This window comes from Phodopus roborovskii, unplaced genomic scaffold (genome assembly GCF_943737965.1).
Source record: "Phodopus roborovskii unplaced genomic scaffold, PHOROB, whole genome shotgun sequence".
Taxonomy (NCBI): Eukaryota; Metazoa; Chordata; class Mammalia; order Rodentia; family Cricetidae; genus Phodopus; species Phodopus roborovskii.
In genome coordinates, this window is record NW_026126418.1 from 6,160,639 (window position 1) to 6,175,993 (window position 15,355).

At 40.9% G+C, this 15,355-nt stretch overlaps 1 protein-coding gene across 2 annotated transcripts in view; it reads left to right on the forward strand.

Moving 5' to 3' along the window:
• The first annotated feature begins 6,955 nt into the window (after positions 1-6,955).
• Trim44 (tripartite motif containing 44) overlaps positions 6,956-15,355 on the forward strand; it is a 98,909-nt gene continuing 90,509 nt past the window's right edge. For both annotated transcript variants that reach the window (XM_051184088.1, XM_051184089.1), the window contains exon 1: positions 6,956-7,722. In XM_051184088.1, coding sequence (XP_051040045.1) covers positions 7,054-7,722 — 669 coding nt within the window. In that variant the 5' untranslated portion in view covers positions 6,956-7,053. The remainder of the gene's footprint in view (positions 7,723-15,355) is intronic.

Genomic DNA, 15,355 nt, shown 5'->3' on the forward strand with positions numbered 1-15,355 from the left:
CATTAAACACACTGAAGAGAATTTTTGTGAGGGAATTTTGGGGAATATTTGGAGGAAGACAAGTAGAGTTTGGAGATAAAAAAGAAATAAAGTTGAATGACATAAGAAAGATGTCTTGCACAAACTGAGGGCAGATTAGGATCTGAGTAGTATAACTAACTGGTTTACCTGCATTCGAGTTCCAAAATAAATAAATAAACAGTGAGAACACGCCTCAGGGAGATTTGCCCTCATAGTTCTTGATTTACAAGGGCAGTGCACCAACCTCTGAAATACAAACTCTTTAATTAGTTCCAGTCCAGAGGTGACTGCTTTTCCGAGTGAAGAAATAGAAGGCAAATTTAGGGTTTTTCCCCCTCCTCATTCCCAGAGTGCCTATCTCACGGATGATTAAGTGTCTGTCTTCCTTCTTTGCAGTCCAAGCAGATAAAAGCCGAGACCACCCCCCAGGAAAGCATTTCCAAGAAGAGGAGCTTGAAAACATCATTTTGACAAAAAGAATTAGCATCAGCCTGGGTTTAGGGAGCTGGCTTCAGACCAGGGAGGAAGTCAGAGATTAACTCACAATTGACTGGATGTTCTTTCATATAATTCCCCCAGCCTGCAGTTTCTACACTGGCAAAATGGAGGCATTCACTAGGAAGTAATTTATAGAACACATCTGAAAACAATGATGAAGCAAGCATCAGGAGAATGGTTTGTGTTCCTGAGGTGAATGAAATGATGGTTGGGAAGATGAGGTATCTTTAGCAAATAATATACTAAATGAATGCCATGAAATATCTTGATCAGGGTTTATCTAGGATTATTTTTGCAGACATTTGTTTTTAAGGTGAAAGTGCTCATAGTATTACACGAAGCAGCAGCGAACCCTTCAACCATTCATGTATAAGCACTGAACAAAATGAAATGTTCAGGAAAACGTTGTGCCAAGCAACTCATTATTCTGTATATCCATCTCCTGTATATTCATCTCCAACAGCTATTTGAGGAGCCATTTCAGGCCCAGCCCCAAAGCCTTCATTCTTTATATTTTGGTGGGGCTGGGATGAGCTGAGAGGTATCATATTTCACTGTCCTGACATAATAGAATAAGATAGTAGCTAATATGATAACAGGAAGAGATGAGATTTAGGTGATCTCAAGGGCTTGTTGGAGAAAATGAAACCAGCAGCTGAGATGACCATCTAATTACATAAAATGGGACCTGCTGAAAGGGGCCCACCCACTTTCTCAGCAGTAGTGAACCTGGAAGTTCATCTTGTTCTCTTTTTAAACTTCTGGAGGCTTTTCTGAAACTAATTGTGCCACATCACGAATCACACTAACCTTAACTCTTCTTACTTGGAGCAGTGGAGAAAGATGCACATCATCACCACAGCTGAGGGGTGGGGATGGAGGTGGGTAAAACTACCAGGAGCAGGCAGGATCTCAGCTCAGCTACCCTCTGGGGTGCGGGGGTGTGGGTGGGTAGGTGGGTGGTGGTGGTGATGTAACCTTTATTAAGTTTTTGTTGCTGTTGTTCTCATGCTTGCGTGTGCATGCTTATGCCTTTGTTTTGTTTTCTTCCCACAATTTAAGTTCCTCATATGTGTGGAGTTCAAATTGTTAGGTAGCTAGTTAGTTATTAGCAGGTTTAGATGGGTGGACCTCTACCTCAAAATCAGCAGCTTGTAAAACAAGGAAGCCAAACTGCAAGACTCTCTTTACAGGTCAAAAGAAGGAGATCTGAACCATATCTCTGGCCCTAGTTAGAGACATGTTATTCTAAACTTCCTGGGAGGTCAATAATAGATAACCAATTTCTTTGAAATTCCTGTTAAGCAGCAGGCTTTCTGGTAGTTACCATTGTTCCTTCCTTTAAGAATCAATCCAAGTGGACCTGTCAATCACCTGGATAAGAAACCCACACCATGGGAAAAGCTATCTGTTCAAGAGACTTTAGAAACAGGCTAAAAATTGCCAACAATGTAGATCAGCATAATGTTCTCTTTGGCTGTTGCCCAACAGTCACCCCTTAAGAGTGTGTATTGCTCTGCAACGGTCCCTTTGGCCACAGTCCACTCTCACCCCTTGAGAGGGCTCTAGTTTTCTCTGTAATAAACTCCACCTATCTTCACGCTATACTCTGTGACTTCTCTGAATTATTTTAATGGAGGTGCCCAGGACCAGAAAGCCATAGGGAATTAGAGAGAGATCCCCAGTGATGAAATGTTTAAAGGCTTAAGAGCTAATAGCCACATAATAACACACATTTGCTACTTAGGAATGTATCATTTATTTCTGAGACTCTCACATGCATTCACAAGAGCCACAGCTGCAACATGCCCTATCCTCACATGAGCCTGCAGAGCGTCTTGAGATAGATGCTTTACAGCTGTTGTTAACTACAGTGAGAAGACAATGCCAGTGTCAAATGTGCTGAGCATGCTGAAGATGACTCAAAGCTTTGAAGTAACTATTATGCAGCAATAGATAATGGGTACAGATTTTATTTCAGTGGTTCTCTTCCATAATAAAACTCTAAACTTGCAATGGTTTTGGACTTGGGCACAAGGAAGAAGCTAGCAGGACATTGAGGTGCATGCTAGTGAAAAAACTGGAACCTTTAAGAAAATACAGGTCAGACCGGAATGTTCTTTGAGATAGCTATAGGGGAGGGCTTAGAGAGAAAATGTTATTGGACACTAGAAGTGGTGTTTGTTATATAGAGACAGAAGCTTAGTGACACTGTCATCTGCAGTGATGTGGAAAATAGGAAGTGTGCCAAATCAATTGGCTATTGTAGCTGAAGTCATTTCCTGGTATAGTGTTGAAGGTACTGCCTGACATCTTTACAAAAGTAAAAGAAAAGAGCTGATCTGAAGGAAGAACTCTTTCTAGTTAATATATATATATATATAGAAAATCTCCAGCTAAAGGTGGCAAATAATGCTAAAATAAATAAGTGGTTTCCAGACAAAGACAAACTCCAGGATGTTGCAAACATCACTGATGTGGTGAGAGTATGCTGTACAATCCTTTATTTAGAACTCAAAACTGCCCATAGCAGGGATTCAGAGAATCACTCAGACAAAAACAGGGCCTCAAAGTTGCCCCAGGGTGTGCGCCTCAGAGCTTCAGCAGAGGGATAGTCTCAGTAGAGATGGGGTTGTCCTGAAAAGATTTGTAGGTATGAATTTTGTGTAACTGAATTATACTTATAGGAGACTTACTTTTAAAAATATTATAAGCAAGGCTGGAGAAAGGAAACTTAAAGTGGAATTTGGACCTCCTGGATTCTACTGTTCAAAATCAAAGTGACAATACTACACAGTTTCAAACATGTATTACTTTTTTAAAAAAATATTTATTTTATTTATGAGTGCTCTATATGCATGTACACCATGGTTGTGAGTCACCATGTGGTTGCTGGGAATTAAACTAAGGACCTCTGGGAGAGCAGCCAGTGCTCTTAATCTCTGAGCCATCTCTCCAGCCCCTCAAACATGTATTGCTTTAAATGGAAAAGGAATTAAGAATACAACAGGTGAACTCAAGAATTGTAGAAAGAAATTCCAACATGTATGCAACTGGGCTTAAGGATCCTGATGGACCAGTAGCCATTCAGATTCCTATCTTGCATTGGGACAGACTGTAATCCAGTTCTACCTAGCTTATCCCACCATTGTATCTGGGGTGGGGGTGGGGGCTGGGCAATACTGGTGTTAAGATGAATAGGAGTTATGAGAAGCTTAATTTAAAACCCTAAACCTGGGAGATTTATTCACATCTGCAGTCAGATGTTTAGATGATATGATTCTGGAGTGAAGTGTCATGGGAAGGGATGTCTACTGTGGAAAAAAACATGATAAAGTTTACTTTTGAGAGATACATAGATCTCTAGAGATCAAAAGGAAGACAATTGCCTCCAAGAAGCTCCCCCAAATTCAAGTCTTTAGGTATTTATAATCTTGGTCAGTTTCTTCCCACATTGGACAGAACAATATTATATCTGTGACCAATAATCTAAGTTGGAAATAATAATGGCTCAGGTCATAAAAGATATTCTGTCTTCTACCATGTTCTCTCTTGCTTTGGGGAAATTCAGCTTTCTTAACAGGACTGTCAAACTGTCCTATAAAAAGTAGTGTGGCCTCCTCTCAACGGTCATGAGAGAGAGAAATCACTTGCAAGCAAATATGGTATTTGTAAGGTTAGCCTTTAAATGCCTATAGTACTGACCATGTCCTTGCTTACATTTCTAAGCCTGAGCCACACACAGTTAAGCTACTCATGGATTCCTTACTCATGGAAATTAAATGAGACAACAGATGTCTGTTATCTCAAGGTTAGATTTTAAGGTAATTTTCAGCACAGTAATAGATTAGTATAACAAGGCTATCTCAAGATGTTCCCAAAGACTACTATGCTTACAGAACTGGATGGTTCTACTTCCACTGGAGAGGAGAGAAGCTCATCTACTGAACCCACTAGCCAGGTCACCAGAACTTTACAAAGCCTCTTTTAATGCTTCATTTACTTCTGCCTCTAAGACTGTCTCCACAGAAGGTTCAAAGTAGAATTGTCAAGTATCATATTGTGTTTTGTTAGGTTGAAATTAAGATGCAACAGTAATAATGATAACAACATCTTGTTACTTCCTCTTGCCAAAGACTCTGGAACCCATAAATATTTTTTTGGGGGGGGTATGGGGTGTTGTATTAGGTATTGAACCTAGGGCCTCTTGCATGCTAGGTAAGTATTCTACCACTGAGCTACACTGTCTACAATTTTTCCTAATTGTTTTGAGACAGTGTCTTATTTCATTGTCCAGGTAGGCCTCAAATATGCAATTCTCCTGCCCCAGCAGTCCAGGTAGCTGGAACCAAAAGTGTATGCCAACATGAAGTCAAGAATACTTTTTAAAATGTATTTTCATTTCAAAGATTCTGTAAATACAATGCCATTGTGTTCCTAAAGCCTAAGCAGCTTTGTTTTCAGCCAGGGGGAAGGAAATGGAAATAAGCAACAAACACTACTCACAGATCTACTAATGCTGAAGCTTGAGTTGGCATTGGTCAATTTCTTTTTCCAGAACGGTGTATCTATCTTTGTTATGAATGAAGACATAGAAGAAATTTCCAGAGAAATGAATTGAAGGAGACTAGAAATATGCACAGAATTTAATTGAATTGGAACAAAACAAATCTATTTTCCAACATTCTACAGAATTATTCTGAGGTTTAGAACAAGCAAACAAAAACAATATATCAAAACATTCTAACAATATATATTTAACAACAGCTGCACAGAGACTAAACACATTATCTCAAGGGACATCAAACATTATTTAAAGTGTTTATTAGCCTACACCCCTTGATGTTTTTGTGGAGATCTGGAAATCCTAGTTCTCTTATCTAAAGAAAACAGAGGCCATCTCTCTCTTTCTCTTTCCCATCCTGACCTCACTCCTTTCAAAGATAGGATCTATATAGCCCTGACTGTGCTAGAACCCCTATGTAGCCTGTCCTGGAACCCCTATATAGCCAATGCTAACTTCAAACTCAGAGACCTCCTGGTTTTTGATTCCCAAGTGTTGGGATAAAAAGCATGAATCACATGCCCAGCTACCTTCCATTCTTCTAACCCACTCCTCCTCTGCCCAACTAGATCACAATATCCCTTTTCCTCTCTCAAACTTTTTTTTTTTTTTTTTTTTTTTCCTGTTACTGTAGAGACAATCAGAGAGGGTAGAGATGGGGATGCCTACATTACCGGCAGCCCGCCAAAAATGTCTTAACTGTTTAAGATAAGGAGTAATCTTCAAAGGGTCATTGCTAGCATTAACTACAATTTATGCTAAAAACGATAAAGTTTAGTAATCACTACGGTGTAGAGTCCTTTACATTTAATCCCCGGATTCCTATGAGGTGGATATTATCATTATTTCTGCTTTATATAGTTTCTGTTTGTTTCTTTTTAAAGTGGAAATACAGGTGAATAAATTTGTCCATGATTACGATGATTACGAAATTAAGTGGTGGCCTTAGGATTTAGGGACTTTTTTTTTTTTGTAAATAAAGTACTATAACATGCTTTGAAAACACCACATATAGCATATAGATCCAGCATAGTAACAGGCTCTTTCCATTCTCTTGCAGCCTAGCCTCAATTTAGAGGGACCCCTTAGTAACTGGAACCTCACTTCATAAATATGGTCTTCCTGCACCCCCTCTCACCTGCCACCCAGAGATTCTGAGCCCCTAGGAGGCTGGAATGCAAATAGACTCTGCAAACAACAAAACGCTTAGTATTGCTTTGGATCGAAAATGTTGCCTGTTCGCTCAGCCTGACTCTGAGGGAGCCTAGTAGAACAAACAACAGGCCTTTTGGGGGCCTTGTAGCAATCCCAGGAGGGCAGGTTCAGGCTGATAAAGAGCCCTGGGCCTGGGCCCCTTGAAGAATCCTAGGACTGTAATGGGGCGGGGACAGAAAGACACTAGAGTGACCTAAGTCCGCAGAGACCTCAGGCTAGTGGTTTTCGGTCAGGTTGACACCTCCAGGGAGGGCGTGGGGAAGGCGGGGCTCGTCGCCTGCTGCTCGGTGGGGGAGAGACTGCGTAGGAGCTTCTCCTTCCGGGGGGGATGCTCAGCCCCGCGGGAAAAGGCAGAAAAGGGCGCTTGCCGCTTTAAGTGACTCAGGAAGTGAAAGGAGGCCGCTGACGGCGAGGGGAAAGTGGAACCGGGGCGGCGCGGGCCCGCGGCGGCCGCGATCTTGCCGGGCAACGGAGGCTGAGCTGTGCGGCGCGGGGGCCGACGGGGCGCGGGCAGCCGAGCCGGAAGTGGTGCGTGAGGGACGAGGCGCAGCGCAGCGCGCGGAGAGGCCGAGTGGGCGCCAGGCCCAGTGCTGTCGGCTGGCGGGCCCCAAGGCCTCAGCTGTCCTGACGGACGCGGCGCGGCCCAGCGGGGCGGACGGTCAGTCCCTGGGGGAGGCGGGCCTGGGTGAGGAGGCCCCGCGGTGAAGGCGGAGAGCTCGTAAGCCGCTAGGCCTCGGCCGCGTCCCTGCAGCCACATGGCCTCCGGAGTGGGCGCGGCCTGCGAGGAGCTGCCTCCCGACGGCACGTGTGACGAGTGCGAGCCCGACGAGGCGCCCGGGGCGGAGGAGGTGTGCCGCGATTGCGGCTTCTGCTACTGCCGCCGCCACGCCGACGCGCACCGCCAGAAGTTCCTCAGCCACCGCCTGGCCGAGTACGTCCATGGCGCCCAGGCCTGGACCCCGCCAGCCCGCGAGGACGACGTGGTCCCCGAAGACGTCGAGGCCAAAGGGGAGCCCGAGGGAGAGGTAGAGAGCGAGGTGGGCGAAGAAGAGAGCGAGACGGAGGAAGACAGTGGGTCGGAAGAAGAGAGCGAGACCGAGGAAGACAGCGAGGATGAGAGTGATGAGGAGAGCGAGGAAGACAGCGAGGAAGAGATGGAGGACGAGCAGGAAAGCGAGGCGGAGGAAGACAACCAAGAAGGAGAATCCGAGGCAGAAGGAGAAACCGAGGCAGAAAGCGAATTCGACCCCGAAATAGAGATGGAAGCGGAGAGAGTGGCCAAGAGGAAGTGTCCGGACCATGGGCTGGATTTGAGCACCTATTGCCAGGAAGACAGGCAGCTCATCTGTGTCCTGTGCCCAGTCATTGGGGCTCACCGGGGCCACCAGCTCGCCACGCTAGATGAGGCCTTCGAAGAACTGAGAGTGAGTATTGGGCATTCAGAACATAAGTCTGAGGGTACCAGGAATTCCTCCCCCTCCCCCCCCCCCCCCGTGCCAACTCAGGGTAGCTGTGACCACATTCATTTTCATGAATGTGAAAAAAAGTCACCTATTTTACCATTTTGGTTGAGATTGCCAAATTGTCGATTCTCACCTGAGAAAATACAAGTACACAGAAAATCTTGGGTATAATTTCAGAGAATTTGCAAATCACTTCTCCCTGGAATCCCAGATAGAGCATTTCTTGAGAATTTTGACACCAATTAGGCCAATTTTCACATCATCACCATTGTTAGGATCAGTGTTTTGACTTAAGGATCTTGCCATGGAAACCCTGCCTGCCCACCTGAAAGTGTGAGAAACCATGATTTTTTTACAAAACCAAGTGGTGATATAGACAATAACTTGGTGTGTGCCCTGAGTTGCCCTTTAGGAAGTTGTATACGGGAAGGCTAAATTGATGGCGTGGATGGAGGTTTTCATGTCTACTGTCTAGACTGTCTCTTGGACCTGTTTTGTTTTTGTTTTTGTTTTGTTTTTTGGTCAGCAGTAGACATTTAGTAAATATTTATTGACTGCATTTGGGTTGCCTTTTATGTATACAGTGGATGGCTGTGTCAATAAGAGAACAGTTTTTCTGTGTGCTGTATTCATTAAGTAGTGAGAGTTGGTAAATGTCATGGCTTTTGTTTCCCTAAGGAGCTTTACAACCACTGGTCTCAGTATAACTGATATTTTGGTAATGAAAATACTGCATATTAATATTTCCTTACTCCTGTTTTTATTGTAAAATACACATTCAAAAGTGTACAAGATATGCAGTCTAACAAATAACTACAAAGCAAATACATGTGAGACACTCAGATTAGAAATAGAACATTATTACTGATAATTGACACTATGCGTACCTCTTTCTTGTGTCTTCTTTTGGTAATCATTTTCATGACTTTGAGATAATACATTTTTGTTTATGTGTTATAGCATTTGTGCATATTTCTAAAGATGAACTTGACATTATAATTTTTACATTATTGTGATGCAGTATTTTGAGTTTCATTCACTTTTTTAAAGATATGTGTGAGATTCATCCATTGACTGGCTGCAATTTATTTTTTATTGGTGTATTGAATTCCATTTTATGGATATGCCACAAGTTACTATATTCATGAACATTTGACTTGTTTCCAGGTTCTGGAATTTCTTGCTGTTACAGCTAAGTGTAACTTGGTGGTGCATGTCTGTAATCCCAGCATTCCAGAGGTGGATGCAAGAGGATCAGAGTTCAGTGTCAATCTGAAGCCCATAGTGAGTTTGGACAAAAATAAAATGACACATCCCCTCAAAAGACAGTGTAGGTGCAAGCATTCTCAGTCATGCCTCCTGATACCCATTTTCCTATATTTAAGTGGAAACAGTACCCATTGTCACCACCTGTTTCCCAAGTGATGGTTCTAGTTTGCGTAATTATGAAGCTGTTTCCTGTTGCCCGGAGTCTTCACCAACACTTGATATTAATAGTATTTAAAATTTTTCCCAGTCTGATGATTATGTAACAAATGGTGTCATATTGTGGTTTTAATTGCGTTCCTTTGGTTTCTGAGTATCTTTTGTATTTCCTCTTTTGTGGTGTACCATCAGCTCAAAAGAGCATGCAGTGTTAGGTTACCTATCTTTTTTCTCAGTAACTTATGTGTATGTATACACATATACATGTGTGTATATGTATTGTTTCTTTTTTGTTGGTTTGTTTGTTTTGTTTTTCGAGACAGGGTTTTTCTGTGGTGTTGGAGGCTGTCCTGGAATTAGCTCTTGTAGACCAGGCTGGTCTCAAACTCACAGAGATCTGCCTGCCTCTGCCTCCAAGTGCTGGGATTAAAGGCATGCACCAACACTGCCTGGCCATGTATTGTTTCTTTGTTTCTATTCTTTCAGATACCTTCTGTCTCATAGGTTTTCTTTTCCTTTTCTAATATAGTAATAATAGTGTGAAGCACTGCATACACAGTAGATCTGCAAGTATTTATCAGAAGATGAGAAAGCTGAAGGTAAAGAGAATGGCTTGGTTCCACTTCAGTCTCACCTTGAGAATTACCTTCTTCAGTCTGTGACGGCAGGCAGCTTCCTTTTGTGTACTTCTTGCTCTTGGCTACTTTAATATCAAAATCTGGGGCTGAACTTTTGGGTGGCAGCAATGAGCACAGGCACTCAGGGACCTCTCTGAATGGAAGGCCGAGTGTAGTCAAAGAACAAGGCTTTAGTTCTGGTATGTGAAGTAGAGGTGAGAAATATAGAAGCCTGGCCCAGAAGAAGCAGGTCCTCAGAGATATATAGGTAGGTAGGTAGATAGATAGATAGATACATACATACATATGTAGATACTGACTCATTATAATAGAGTACAAGACAATATATTAGGGGAAAATAAAGCTGTTTTTTAAAAATGTATAGTTTTGCTTTCATGTGGGTTTGAGTATTTAAAGGAGAACTGTGATCAGTTGCTTCTTGGCCTTTTGGATAACATCAAGTGTAGAGGAGAATTACAAACAGTATGACATGTTGTGAGTTTAGAGAAAGAAAGTGGTTTTAGCTAGCTAGCGGCATGACACCAGGAATGGTTTATTGGAGAAAGTGGTATTTGAGGCATACTTTGAAAGATGGGAAGGATCGAATAGGATGGTATGATGTTAGATACATCTCTATGCTGCCATAGCAACAATCACTATGCATTTATTGTAACCCAAAATATTTGTTACTATGTCAGTGTTAGGTCTGTTTTCTCTGTGTTATAAACTCTTAATAAGTCTAGTAGTATGTTAGTCTTCACTGTGTTCCAGCACCTAGCACAGGGCCTATTGGATAATTGACACACAAAATACTTGATAAATGTATGATATGAAGTGTATTAATTTTATCTAATAACCAGGCTGAAGGAGTGATAAGGAGATTGTATTATAGAATATCAGTATTTATGTTGGGACTAAGTTCAACTACATAAAGTAACGGAATAACTTGCAATCCTAAACTGGCAGCAGTCCATACAGGATGGATGATTATTTCTCCCTCATGTTAATAATGTCTGAATGTAGGCAGTTTAAGATTGGAGGAAACATGAAGGTTTATCTTAGGTCTTGATAGCTCCTCTCTGCTATCTTTGTTACAAACTGAGATGGCCGGTGAAGTCTAGCCAGCATGTTTTTGTTTTTTGTTTTGTTTTGTTTTTTGTTTTGAGACAGGGTTTCTCTGTGTAACAGGCTGGTCTGGAACTCATTTTGTGGACCAGGCTGGGCTAGAACTCACAGAGATCCACCTGCCTCTTCCTTTTGTACCATCACTGCCTGGTTTAACCAGCACTTCTGATGTCTAAGATAACAGACATAGCAGTGGAAGACACACCCCTCTTTTTTTAAGGCATCTCTCTAGAAGCATTTATTCCCATTTAGATTTCATGGAGCAGAACTCAATCATTTCTCCAAGCTAGTATGACAAACTAAAAGGTGACATTTTGTTACCAAGGAAGAATGGTAGAGTGAATATTGAAGTTTTTGTCCTGATTACCCTTACAGCCCTAGCTGTGTCATGTTGTGTAATTCAGTCTTGGTTTCTTAACATGAGCATAATTCATGTTCCCCTCCCCACCCTTGCAGGGAGAGGGGACTATGGTAAAATAGAAATAAGCTCATACATACAGCCTAGAACAGTATGCATGATCTTATAAGCTCTCAGAAACTGATAAGCTCTTATTATTGTAGAAAGCTAATTCTGAGTTCAGTTCCGGGCAAATTAGTCTGGCAGCAGTAGATGTTCTGGACATTAAGCTTTCTTTGGTGGAAACTGTTCAGCCCCCTCTCCTTCTGTTCTTTCTCCCTGCTCTACTCTGCTGAGTTGATAAACTTGTCTTCAGAGAAGAGGTTCCTGTATATGTCAGTGTCCTGCTGGCACCTTATACATTGGCTACCCAAAACATAGCTGCCAGGTCTATTTTAGGTTTGAAGGTTTAGCTGTTGTTCTCTTTAGATTCTGTTTTATACTGTAACTGAGGGAAGTGTTTTTTTTTTTTTTTTTCCCCCAGAAGTCAAGGGGTGATGGGAACAATTTATTCTTTACTTTCTAGGTAGAGAAAAGCCTTGGTTACTCTAGTAGATAGTGATGGAGAGAAGTTTCTACAGGTACCCTATTCTTCTAGGACTTTGGGTCTTTATGAACTTTGTCAGGGTATAAGTTGGGTTGAATTGCAGATTCTTACTCAAGAATTGTAGAAAGTAAAAATGCTAACATTTGTATGGAGATGTAAAATTAAAGAAGAGATTAAAATTTGTTGAATTTTGAAACTCTTCTGGAGATAAAGGAAAAGAAAGTAATAGCTGCCATTTATTTGGAAATTTGAATATGGATACATTTCATGTTTTTACACTTGATCCTCACTCTAGCAAGCTGTGTTGCCATGATTCCCATTTTACAGAAGTGGGAAGGATACTTAAAGAGGTTGAATTTGCCAGGCCACACAGTGTCAATGCACAATCACATTTTTTTACCACAAGGAGAATAAAAGTTTATTCCAGAGCCAAGTAAGAGTGACCATTGCCCAGGAACACAGATTCAACTTGCTCTGAACACCTTACTCCAAGATGGTCATGGAGTAACAGAACAAAGTCAATAAAATTGTCTTAAAAATCCATTGGTGGGAGCATCTGGTCCATAGGTTATAGCAAAGTTAAGAAGTTTCTGCTACAGACCTCAGATGCTATTTGATAATATTCTTAGCCTTTGGATTTGTAGAAATTAAAGTTTGTATGTTCCAAAAAAGATTTTGTCTGATAGTCACAAGGATGCTGGTTCAAATACAGGGATGGGCAATAAGTAGCTATTTACAGGGTTAAAGAAAGCACAAAATGATTTGGCTTCAAAGTAGCAACATTCCAGCTCTCCACAATCACAGGAGTTCTAATGAGTCCATCAACCTTGTAGAGTATTTAACAGTTGGGTGCTTTTTATTGCTGTTATTGGGTACTTATTTTTGTTTGTTTCTGGGAGCTTCAGTTCATAGTAGTAAGTAAAAAGAAAGATTTGAATTTAGTTCTGACACCAGAACTTCCTATTCCTTTTGTTCTGTGTGTATTCTGTTATTCTTCCTCTCATTTACACTTTTTAGATTTCACAGAATGATTCTCCCTGTTGACTGCTGTCTGCAGGGATGTACTTCATGCATAAGTAAATACTTTCAAACTACTTTCCTCCACTTCCTGAAAGATTTCCTATTCTGCAGAATAGTTTGTAGTAGCAAGTGGCTTTCTTAATTTTCTTTCTATTCAGCAGTTCTTAGTTTATTCTCTGATCCTGAGTTGTCAAAGTGTATTCAATTAGTAACAATCACAATGGCAACAGAATATGTGGAGAACTTCCTGTGTGCTATCATCTGTACTGTAAACTTTATACACACTTGTCATTTAATTCTTCCCACAATTTTATGAGGTAAATTATTAAGCTATTGTGTTATTGAATTTAATGGCCCTATGTGTTTTCTTTTGATTTCTTCATTCATTCAACACATATTTATTGAAATCCCTTAATTTTCCAGGTGGAAAATTTATGCTGAAATATTTTCGTTGTTTATTTCTTCATTTCTTTATTTTTGACTTTATAGAACAGGGTCTTTTTATACAGTCCTTGCTGGCCTGGTACTCCATATGTAGCACAGACTGGACCTCAAACTTCTCAGGCTTCCAAGTGCTGAGATTATAGGTGTATGCTACCATGCATGCCCAGTTTAGCTGTTAATTTAAAAATGTAGGAGGAAGCACAGTTTTCCAAAATTCTTTAGGAAATACCGAAAAGTTTAAAAGTTTAAAGCCATCAGCCCTCGAGAGCCTCTCATGCACATGAGCAGGTTGGATAGTCACTGTGCATGGTTTACTTCCTAAGAGTCATTGAAACTAAAATGCCCTTTGACAGACGGTAGCTCAAGGAAACTATGAGATAGTCATAATGAAATACCATAAATTACCATGAAAATGAATAAACTAGAACTGTGAATAAATTTCAAAATAATGTTTGAAAAGCAGACAACTGATAGAAATAAATGTATTGAATGGTAACTTTTTAAAAAAACCTAGAAAAAAATTTCCGTATGTAGTATTTTTAGCTGTAGCGAACTTAATAATAAGTAATTCTAAGTCCCTCATGTCACTGAACTTAAATTCTATGAACAAAACATAAAAAGTAAAGTTAAGTAACAGGTAATATTTTAAATAATGCTTAGTTTTATGAACAAACACATTAGAAAGGGGGATAGAGAATAGGTCAGATGAGAGGACAGGAAGGCAATTGAAGGATCTGAAGAGAACCTGGAATAGTGATCTTGAAACAGGTACATAGAAACTACTTTTGCTAAACAGTTCTGAGTCCTCACTTGGGCCCACTGGCATCCAAAAGCAAAGGAAAGCCTAGCATCTGCCTTTATTCTGTGCTGTGGTTGCAGGAGATAACCTTTTCTTCTTAAGTCAGCTTGACTTTTGAGAAGAGCAGAACCATCTTGCAGATGAAGACCAGTGTTTATGTCTATACCGTCAGCTATTAACAGATAACTGGTTTAACAACTTACCAGACTACTTGTAGGACCTGAGCTAAAGAAATTAATAATAGGCAGGACCACATGTTACCTGGGATTGCTTAATTAAATCTAAAATTCATGTTAATACTCTGAAGACAGTTTTGGGACCAATAAACTCTTAGTTTTGTTCCTCTTCCCAATGTGGGTACATTGAATAAATCTCTTTCTCTGCTTTTCATTTCACTTGTCTCTTTAATTGGTGTGTTGGGAATGGGTAGCTCTAATACTACTCTAACAACTCAGTTATAGCTAGAGCCAGTCATGGGAGAATATAGGGGTATACATAGCAGCAGTTCAGGTTGAGAGAATGGGTGTAAGGGCCATAGATTAAACATACTTGCTGAGGCAGTTAAAAGAATGGCAGGCTTGGGGAGGTGGTCAGGAGTAAAAGGTCAAGTTACCAAGTATGCCATTATAAAGATTTTGGATTTCCTTCTGAATGGCCTTGTTCTTTTTAAGCAAGAGAATAAGTGATGTTCTTAAGACTTTACTCAGCTTGCATGACCTTAACTATACACGGGAGGTTGAGGCAGGAGGATGGCAGGCAAGTTCTAACATGGTGAGGCCCTGTCTCAAAAACAAGAGCAAAACAAACATGCAAAAAACCTAACAAAAGAAAACAAAACTTGCCTGTATTTTTGTATTGAGAACAGATATAGGGTAGCAAAGGTGAGAATATTGTTGCTACTTGCTGGGTAGAAGATGAGGAAGAACATAAAGACTTAACAGACAGAGTTAGGTTTAAAACAGCTGGGGGGACTAGAGAGACAGCTCTGCTGTTAAGCATGCTTATTGCTCTTCAAGAGGACTAGACTTCAGTTCCTAGTGTTAACTGGCTCACACCCATCTAAAACTCCAGCTCTAGGGGATCCAACACCCCCTTCTGGCCTCTGTGGCACCTGCCTGCATGTGGCATACATAGACACATACACAGAGACACATAAATTAAAAATAAAATCCTTAAAAACAATAGTAGCGATAAAAACTACATGGTAATGAATTTCAGAT